At 35.7% G+C, this 10,810-nt stretch overlaps 1 protein-coding gene across 1 annotated transcript; it reads right to left on the reverse strand.

Moving 5' to 3' along the window:
* Positions 1–2,098: 2,098 nt before the first annotated feature.
* LOC306879074 (1,25-dihydroxyvitamin D(3) 24-hydroxylase, mitochondrial-like) lies at positions 2,099–9,577 on the reverse strand. The gene is given in 13 exon segments (XM_079431777.1): positions 2,099–2,602; positions 2,727–2,838; positions 2,928–3,125; positions 4,083–4,161; positions 5,736–5,902; positions 6,169–6,314; positions 7,594–7,705; positions 7,869–7,960; positions 8,041–8,134; positions 8,219–8,290; positions 8,292–8,313; positions 8,401–8,591; positions 9,311–9,577. Coding segments are annotated over 12 exon segments (1,524 nt in total). The 5' UTR covers positions 9,551–9,577; the 3' UTR covers positions 2,099–2,602; position 2,727.
* Positions 9,578–10,810: the final 1,233 nt, after the last annotated feature.

Below are 10,810 nucleotides of genomic sequence, written 5' to 3' on the forward strand. Positions count from 1 at the left end.
TGCCCTACACCTAAACTTAGCCCTTCACAGGAAACTTTGTGCATTTTTACTTTCTCAAAAAAACTCACTCTGTATGATTTATAAGCGTTTTGAAAAATGGGGACATGGGATAATGTCCTCATAAGTCACCTTCTCCGTGTAATTCCTATGTCATACCCATGTCATTATACAAATTTATGTCCTCATTTGTCACAAAAAAACGCACACACATATACATACAGTACATACATAAAGCATGTCTGTTTTTTTTTTTTTATCAACTTTAGCCATTATTTTTACAGAGAAATAATCATTATATTCCTCTTATTTTTGCTTGATATAAAACATTTTTTTAAGATCAGTTATTTTATCAGACAGTAAAACCATGGCTCACTATAGTATGGAATGTTTACAATGTCCAGATGGCATGGCATTATGTATATGTATGTATATAAGTGAAAGCAAATAATTTTCATTGTGGCACATTTCCATTTACAACCCAAATACCAGAAATGTTGGGATGTTTTTTTAAATTTGAATAAAGTGAAATCTAAAAGACTTTCAAATCACATGACCCAATATTTTATTCACAATAGAACATAGATAACATAACAAATGTTTAAATTGAGAAAGTTTACAATTTTATGCGCAAAATGAGCTCATTTCAAATTTGATGCCTGCTACAGGTCTCAAAATAGTTGGGATGCGGGCATGTTTACCATGGTGTAGCATCTTCTCTTCTTTTCAAAACAGTTGGAAGACTGAGCATCGAGGGTATGAGTTTCTGGAGTTTTGGTGTTGGAATTTGGTCCCATTCTTGCCTGATATAGGTTTCCAGCTGCTGAAGAGTTTGTGGTTGTATTTTTCATTTAATGATGTTCTATAAAAGGTGAAAGATCTGGACAGCAGGCAGGCCAATTTAGCACCGTACTCTTCTACTACGAAGCCATGCTGTTGTAATAGCTGCAGTATGTGGTTTTGGATTGTCCTGCTGAAACACACAATGCCCTGAAATAGACGTCATCTGGAGGGGAGCATATGTTTCTCTAAAACCTTTATATACCTTTCAGCATTCATAGTGCCTTTCAAAACATGCAAGCTGCCCATACCGTATGCACTTATTCCCCCCATACCATCAGAGATGCTGGCTTTTGAACTGAACGCTGATAACACACTGGAAGGTCTCCCTCCTCTTTAGCCCGGAGGACATGGCGTTGGTGATTTCCAACAAGAATGTCAAATTTGGACTCGTCTGACCATAGAACACTTTTCCACTTAGAAAAAGTCCATTTTAAATGAGCCTTGGCCCACAGGACACGACGGCGCTTCTGGATCATGTTCATATATGGCTTCCTTTTTGCATGATAGAGCTTTAGTTGGCATCTGCAGATGGCACGGCGGATTGTGTTTACCGACAGTGGTTTCTGGAAGTATTCCTGGGCCCATTTAGTAATGTCAATGACAGAATCATGCCGATGAGTGATGCTGTGTCGTCTGAGGGCCCGAAGACCACGGGCATCCAACAAAGGTCTTCGGCCTTGTCCCTTACACACAGAGATTTCTCCAGTTTCTCTGGATCTTTTGATGATGTTATGCACTGTAGATGATGAGATTTGCAAAGCCTTTGCAATTTGACATTGAAGAACGTTGTTTTTAAAGTATTCCACAATCTTTTTAAGCACTCTTTCACAGATCGGAGAGCCTCTGCCCATCTTTACTTCTGAGTGATTCTGCCTCTCTAAGACATCCCTTTTATAGCTAATCATGTTACAGACCTGATGTCAATTAACTTAATTAGTTGCTAGATGTTCTCCCAGCTGAATCTTTTCCAAATTTTCAGCCCTTTGTTGCCCCCATGCCAACATTTTTGAGACCTATAGCAGGCATCACATTTGAAATGAGCTCATTTAGTGGATAAAAGTGTAACATTTCTCAGTTTAAACATTTGTTATGTTCTCTATGTTCTATTGTGAATAAAATATTGGCTCATGTGATTTGAAAGTCTTTTAGTTTTCATTTTATTCAAATTTAAAAAACGTTCCAACATTTCCGGAATTCGGGTTGTATATCAGACCACAGCATTTCATTTAAACTTTTTATTAAGAACATAAGTGGTGGACAATATCCAGTGAATTTTCTTTTCAACAATCAGTCATTATATGTTCATCACTCATACAGACACACATTAAACATATTATACATATTTATTACTGAGTACATAAAAAGAATGTTAAATTTATGTTTTATATAACATGTATGTACAACATTTCTACAATTTTACATAACACTGTACATGGAATGATTTCAGTACTAAACAATATTGCATATAAAATTTACCATCTCTACATACTAATTTTAGTAAATACTTTTAGTAAAATATACTATAGTATATAGTAATATAGTAGGTAGCAGCAATTATAGAAAAACCTTAAATATTTGTTTTAAGCTCTCAATTTAATAAAGTAAATAAATAGAGGAATTATTCACTAGTTTCATAAAACTATATACTAACAGTTTGAGGTATAAGTGTGAGACTGATATACATTCTATAGGTTAGCAGCAGTATATAGGCCTCATAATGTGTCGGATCCATTAATATGGAGTCATCCGTTCAGATTAGTATCTGCAAAGACAAAAAAAACAGCTTTCAAAATACAAGAGGAGAGCCTCAAAATGGACAAAGGAGCATCAAACTTCTACTAATATTTGAATTGTCTAGAATGAGATATTTCAAGTCATTTTCATACCTCATCGGCGAACAAAAGCCACGGGAAGCTCTCGGCTGGGAACCAGAGTTCCTGAGTGCAGCGCATCCACTGGCTCATGATCTGTGGCCACAATCTCATAGTCACGTAGTATCTGTGATGAAGAGTGTGAAAAATGACATTAATTTACTCATATTAAGACCTAGAAGTATTGCTTTAGCTCTTAGTGTCCAGCAGTCGTACCCAGCACAGACTGAGCTGGATCTGTAGCTCAGCGAGCCGCCGGCCGATGCACATCCTCTTTCCGATCCCAAACGGCACGTGTGCGAACGGATTGATGGAGCTTTTCTCCTGCAGCCAGCGCTCTGGTCTGAACTGCTTCCCGTTCTCAAAATACTCCTCATTTGAAGCGATAGCCTGACTGTTGATCATCAGGACAGTCTGGGAACATCATGAGAAATAGAGATAAATAAATGTAATGCACTCAAATTCCGTCTTATTATGCATTCAATCATGTGCAATGCATAAAATGTCTATAAAACTTCACAATAAACAGATAAAATGATAAAGTAATGAAGGGGACACAACCTAGTTACAGTCTTGTGGCTCTTCATAACCTAGTAAGCCTTTTAAGAAAAAATATATAAATATATTATACTTTGAATTGTAATGATAGTTTAATATTAAGTATAATTATAATTATATTTATTTATTTCAAAGTATTATATTTAGTTATAATGAATTATATTTTATACTATATATAATGTAAAATTATATTTATAATTTTTATAATGTTAAATAATTATTTATACAATAATTTATATAATAAAAATGTGTATTAATCATTATTTATTATTATTATTATTAAATAATTGTTAAGATAATACATTACACAACTATGTAAATAATGTTTTATTATTTAATACATTATTTCTGTGATGCAGTATATGGTGTATGTATATGGGTCCTATAATATAATTATTAATTTTAAATTTATCATAAAATATATGTGAATTCTAATTAAAAATATGTTAATTATAATTAATATTACTAATTAACTTTAAACATTTATTACAATATATAAAATAAAATAAAAACTAAATTAATTTTAAAAAGCAGTGTCTAATTAAATACTGACTAATTAAATATTTTACTATTGTTACATTTTTGAGGATTAGAGTATTACATTACTAGCACTGCAATAATGTTAAATTCTATTGGAATCTATGGTGCTGTCATGAGAGGAGCATTTATTGCTGCTAATTTATAGCTTTTTAAATCAGTCTTGTTTTGGTGAGGATGCTGTCTTAGAATGGAGCTGCCAATTAGACTTCCAGGCCTCTCACTAGAGCTCATGTAGGGGGCAGTAGCGAGCAGGTCTAATAATGAGGTACTCACTCCTTTGGACAGAGTATAATCGCCCAGCACGGTGTCTTTATCTAAGGTACGACTGGTGAATGGCACAGACGGTGAAACTCTGCAGGGGGGAAAAAAAGACAACAATGAATCTCTTGCTACTGAGAATTTCAGAGAATTTCCTTTTTTCTTTTTAGCATGCGTGAGCACGTAAGCTGAAAGGTATGAGGCACGTTATGCTGCTAATGCAAGTCAAGGCTAGATAATCCCACAAATACACCATCAACATTCCCAGCACATGCTTCAGCATTATCCTGCTTTAATGTCCGTGTCTTCCTGTATCGCATGACTGTCGCCTGAAACATGAAAGCGTATAGCGCATAAACATGCTTCCATGTGCTTTCGGATTCCAGTCGGGACTATTATGTCAGCTGGCTGGATCTGGGAACGACCAGCCTAATCTACTCCCATTCTATTAGAGATGAATCACCTCATACGAACTTTTCACAGCTGATACTGAAAATTCAACAGAAGAGTGATGGAAGGACTACACTCTTCACAATAAAGGTTCCAAAGGGAGTTTTGTTTTTGCAGTGATGCCATAGAACATTTTTTAATTCCTCAAAATTCCTCCATTAAACAAACCTTTTTTTTTCTTTGTTTGAAGAACATTTTAATAATCTAAAGAACCTTTTTGCACCAATTTGGAATGGAAAGGTTCTGTGGATATTAAAGGTTCTTCATGGAATCATTGATGCCAATAAAGAACCAGTGGAAGAAGGTTTTTCACTATATAGTAACTTGAACACTTGAAGTGTTGTAAGAACCATTTTGAGTTCCCAAAATAACTTTTCAGTAAACAGTTCTTAAAAGATTGAATTTCCTCATTTTTGAAGAACAGTTTAATAATCTGAAGAACCTTTTTGCACTATAGAGCCTTTTGTGGAACGGAAAGATTCCATGAATGTTAAAGGTTCTTTTCTGGCATTGACATTTACATAAACAACCTTCAACATCCATATAACCACTTTAAAGTTTAAAGGTTCTTTATAGTGGAAAACATTATTCAAATGTTCTTCAAATTAAGAAAAAATGGTTCCTTTAAGAACTCTTCACTGAAAGGTTCTTTGGGGAACCAGAAATGGATCTTCAATGGCAATGATGCGAAACCTGATTTTGGAACCTTTATTTTTAAGAGTGTAAAGAACCATCATGGAACCATCAATGCCAATAAAGAACCTTTATCTTCATAAGAAACATTTTGGTTCCCCAAAGAAAACAGATCCTAAAAGAACCATTTTTTCCTTTCCTTTCTTTAATAACCTAAAGAAAATTTTAAGAAAGAAAACAGTAGAACATAATATTTCAGTGCTCAATTTGTTACTTGCTATTTTTTTTGTACTCTCTAAAAGATATGGACAAATGCAGCAATTGCGTTGTATTGACCCAGCGGTTGGGTTACTACCCAGAAGGCTGGGTTAATCATTTAACCCAAATGCTGGGTCAAAACAACCCAGTTGCTGGGTTTGTCCATAGTTCACCCAGCACTGGGTTGTATTTAACCCAACATTTTTTTAGAGTGAAATTGTTAAATTTACCAGCGTATTTGAGTGGAAATTGTTTTTTACACCAAATCATTCCAGTGTAGCCTATTTTAGGAGCCATTAGGCACTTGTTGAAGTATATTTTGCCCACCTCATGGACTCCTTCAGGCAGGCTTTGAGGTAGGGCATGCTCTTGATGTGCTCGGCTCGCGGCGTTTCCCCTGCAGGCACCACATCCTGGATCTCCTTCAGAAGTTTAGCTTGGGCGCAGGGGTTACGTGAGAGGTTGAAAATGACCCACAGCATGCTATTAGCGGTCTGCAAGAGGAAAACAAGAAGGATTTGCTTGGTCAGTTGGGCCACACTGTACAGCGTCCCTCACTGAACGGCGCTACGCCTGCTCTGCCTCATTCTTCTGACTTATGTGCTTGATTGAACTAAGCTGTGTGTTGTTCAATCTTAGCCTGGATAAGAGCAGAACAAAGACGAGTTAAATCAACTGTTTTCTTAGCTCGCTCACATGTGACTCGAAAACAAGCTAGTGAAAAACAAGTTGGTTTGTGTGGGGTCATGAAAGTGCGTACCGTCTCCACTCCTCCGACCTGGAGTTCGGTTGTGGCGGCGTACAGCTCCTTCTTGGTCAGGTGGCTCTGGTGGTAGATGTCGCAGAGGAAGTTTCCGGTTTTGCCGTTTGAGTGCCTCTTCAGATTCTTGTCAATGTAGAGTTTAGCTGTTAAGATGATGGATTGCTTGATTATTTGGTGATATTTTTTATTTAACATTTAAAAAAGAGGTTTTAAAACAGGATAGTGTGTATGTTCTTACATTGTATTTCATGATTAGAAGTAAATAAAATGTTATTTGTTAAAATATATTTACAACAAATGCATAATTGTATTCAAAATATCTTATATATGTATATATATATATTATACAGTATCACACTACCTATGTGGTTGGTTGGAGTCTTTTATGCTCACCAATGCTGCATTTTTAAAAAAATTTTTTACAATACAATAAAATAAAAAGCAATAAAAATATCGTAATAATTGTGAAATATTATTGCAATTTAAAGAAGCTGGTTTCAATGTGAATATATTTTAAAATGTAATTTATTCCTGTGATGCAAATCAGAATTTTCAGCATCATTACTCCAGTATTGTCAGTGTCACATGATCCTTCAGAAACCATTCTGATTATTATCAGTGTTTTCAATTTAAAAAATGTATGTTCAATTTCTATATAAATGTAGGTAATATTTTGATAAAAGGTTTGAAATACATGTTCTATACATATACTTTAACTTATAAGTGATTTTAACCTTAGCTTGTTTATATCTGTTTATGCAAAGCACTTTAAAGCGTCATTGTGCAACAGTAACAGATTTATGCAACAATGTTCTGAGCAAATTACATTGCTTTAATAATAATTTTATTTGTTTCAATATATATCTATATATCTATATCTATATATCTATATATATATATATATTCTTAATATTCAGTACTGAGAGGAATATGCATATTTCGAATGCACTTTGTGCATAAATGTAAATATTCTATTCAATAACTTAAAAACTGTTAAGGTATTGCCACTTCTGTCTTAATAGGAGGCCTACGTGTGGAATGCCCTACTAGTAGTCAGGTACAGCACGTGTTGTTGTTGTTTAGCTGCAGGGAAAGTGAAGTGTTTGTGAATGTGTGACAGGTTCTGTGAGTGAGCCGCCGCTAATAGAGCCACAGCAGCACAACAAACTGTGAGTAATTCAGCCGCGCGTCAACATTCCTCCCTCCCTCCCTCTGCTCCTGATAATACAAATATTTGGCTGGATTCTCATGCACTTAGGTCACTGCATTTACTACTGCGGGTTACTCTCTCTCTCTCCTGCTGTGTGCATGGATCTACTATAGCGGGTCGGAGCAGAAAGCCATAAGTTCATGTGTCATCACCTGAGTGGAAATGAATGCTTTATGGGTCACACGTCAACTGATTAAGGAGCTCTTTAGTACCTGTGCTAAAAATACGGTCCCAGGCCGCTGTGTGATCTTGCCACGTTTTCGTATTGAAGCTCTTGTGGAGCTCCACGGGTGTCACCATCATCAATCCAAAGGTGCTCATCATCTGAAAGTGAGAAAACACCATGTGAATTTGTTTTGGAACTATGAAACACTTTGCATCTTTGCTTTGCAATACATCAGAAGAGATGCAGATAAAGCTTATGCTCTTTGGAGTGTGTTAGCCACTGTTTGAACTATTAATAGGGTCAAAAAGATGGTCAATTTACCGTTTTTACTGATGTGATGAAATCCATGGCCTCGGCGCTGATGCTGTCTTGCAAGAGTCCGAAACGTTTGTCATAAAGCACATAGCAAATCGCTAAAAGGCCAAAATAGAAAGAAATTTAATGCATTTCATGATAGTAAATCAGTATATGGAAGACGTGGCGTGAAACTCACTTTCAAAGGACCACTTGTTCAGTTCAAAATACAAATCATCGATCTTCCCGTTGACTTGGGCTCTTCCGATCCTCTTTATCAAATCAGCCGAAACCTTTCCATAAAGACACCAAGCAGTCATTCAAACAGTCTTTGCATATATGTGAGTTATACTTGATATTTCTCATGCAGAACTCACTTCATTGATTTTGCCGTCCAGTTTCATGACTTCGGTCGGTTTCATGAGTTTCTGCTGGAAAGCGCTGCGCACCCCGCTGCCAGTCCTTTCCTTCCCTGCAAATACATTTGTTTGCAGTTTAGAATATTATGAAATAAGCAATTAAATCTCACGTGCATTTGTAAATGAATTATGATATTTACAGTATTAGCAGCCCATAAGCCTCGTCCCGCAGGTCTCTGTAGGCTTTCCATGGTTTGATCTCCAGTCTCTGAGGATAGTTGCCCTCTTTTCTGTAAAGAGCCTCCAATAGACATGGTGCCCCAATGTGAACCGACTCAAAAGAGCCCAGCTTCATCTGGAAGATCTTCCCAAACTTCTTATGGTAATGGATCTGAGGTTAGAAACACAGAAGAACAGAGAAAACACCCTTAAAACTGAAGAAATGTACAGGAATAAATGAATGAATAAATAAATAAATAAATCATGTTTTTTATTTAAACTATGACAATATGGGATTCAAATAAGCATTAATAAGTTAAAAGTTAAAATAAGTAAATAAATACGTTTTAAGTTTTAAAAAGAAACCAAAAAGTAATGCATGTATAATAAAAAAACAGTAACCTTCACTAAACATCAAAGTTATGTAATCTTATATATATAAATAAGAACATTTTAAATGAAAATCCTACAAGACTAAAATCATGCATTTATATTTTATTTAAATAACCATACATAAATGAAAAAAGTTTCAATAAACTAAAAAAAAATCTTATTATAAATAAATGAGAAACATATAAATGAAAATCCCACCTAAACTAAAATAATGTATTTATTATTATTATTATTATTAATGGAAAGCAAGGCATACTGTTTATATAGGCCTTTTTTGCATAAAATGTAGTTTATATATAAGATGTAGCCTAATTATGAAACTGACTTAAAGTGATTATTCAAATAGCAAAGTTAAAAAAAAAGACTAAAAATAATAGATAATAAATAGAAATGAGAAGGTTAATTTAAAATAATTAAAATAAATAAGTTTAAAATATTTGTAAAATATATCAAATAAAATAATTGTTTCATAACTTATAACAATAAAGAGGTTCATACCAGCGCCTCATGCTGTCTTTTTAGACCTCCTTTCCGGAGCAGCTCGATGAGGCTTCCGAACAGCGGCCAGTTGGTGGGTCCAGGGATGGAGTCGAGACTGTGTGCGCAGGGCGCGCTCCCCGCAGCATCCTTCGAGTCCAGCACACAGACGGAGGAGGTGGGCTTGCAGTGCTGAAGCCCCACAGACGTCTTCTTCAGCAGCTCCAGAATCTGAGGACCTTTCTGGATATGCGCTCTCATCTTTAGGCGTGCGTAAAACGGCGTGCGTAAAAGTGTTCGTGAAGTTTCTCTTAAATGCCACTATATATACTCGCGGCCGTGTTTATCTCGGTCGGACGCGGCGACCAATCAGGAAACGTGTGTGGAAGTCGAGCCCACCATTCATTTATGGATCCGCTTTGGTGAGTACCGCCTGACCCCACATAGACCGAGGACCGAGGAAGTGCCCTCAAACGAGCTTTATAAATAAACATTACGGAGATGACGCGGTTCGCTTTGAGCTGCCCTCAACTCCTCTCTCTGAGTCAACACTGAGACCACGCGACGCAACGACGCGCAAATATTTGCTCAATCTCTCCTGTGCGCACTCGTGGCCAAAAGCGATCGGCAATCGCGCTTGTTTGGACAGCATTCGCGATGGAGCTCTAGAACATTTCATCTCCGAATTTCATTCATGAGATCTCATATGATCATCAGTAAGCATCGTTATGCAGTAAGCAAGTGCAGCACCTGATTCATAGTGAATTTTGAAAAGAAACTCTTTTAAGAGCTTTTTGCTTTCAGATAACATATTCATTTATTATGGTTTTACAGCATTGACAAAAATATATCAGCTGATGGATAACATGGATGTTTGTCCATTAGCATCAAGATTTTTAATAAGAAGTTCCATTAGAGGAAGTTCCATATCTAGATGGTCCTGCAGTGTGACAAATTAAAGTACAATTATAAGGTACTTAATTAATGGATTTGGTGTCATGGAGCCATGCATTTTTACAGTATTGACTAAAAATGTACCAGGATAGTTATGAAGCATAGATGTTTATCCACGAACATCAAGATTTTACATTAATAGAGTACACTGATTAATGGATTATGTTTCAGTTTTTCTGATTCAAAATTAAATGTTAATTGCCATTCCTTTATAATTGTTTGTGAAATTTACAAAAAATTTTGTGTGAAAAGTTTCAGAACCATTTTTTTTCAGTGTAGCCTAAGTGAATATTTACACTGTCTTTAAAAAAAAAGAAAAAAAGGCAATGAAAACAAGGGTTATAGAGTGCATTTTAGTGTTTTTATTTCTAAATGTCACATTTAATTCAGTGCCATTCAGTTACTTGCTGGTACTTTATGCAAGTGGTACTGGTATAAGTAAACACAATATGCAGTTTTTAAATGAAGGGTTTTTTTATGAAGGGAGAACAAAATCCAAACCCACATGGCCCTGTGTGAAAAAGAGTTTGCTATAGGACCTGCCTGACAAAGTGAAGTAGATCAAAA

Source organism: Barbus barbus (genome assembly GCF_936440315.1).
Source record: "Barbus barbus genome assembly, chromosome: 13".
NCBI classification, from domain to species: Eukaryota; Metazoa; Chordata; class Actinopteri; order Cypriniformes; family Cyprinidae; genus Barbus; species Barbus barbus.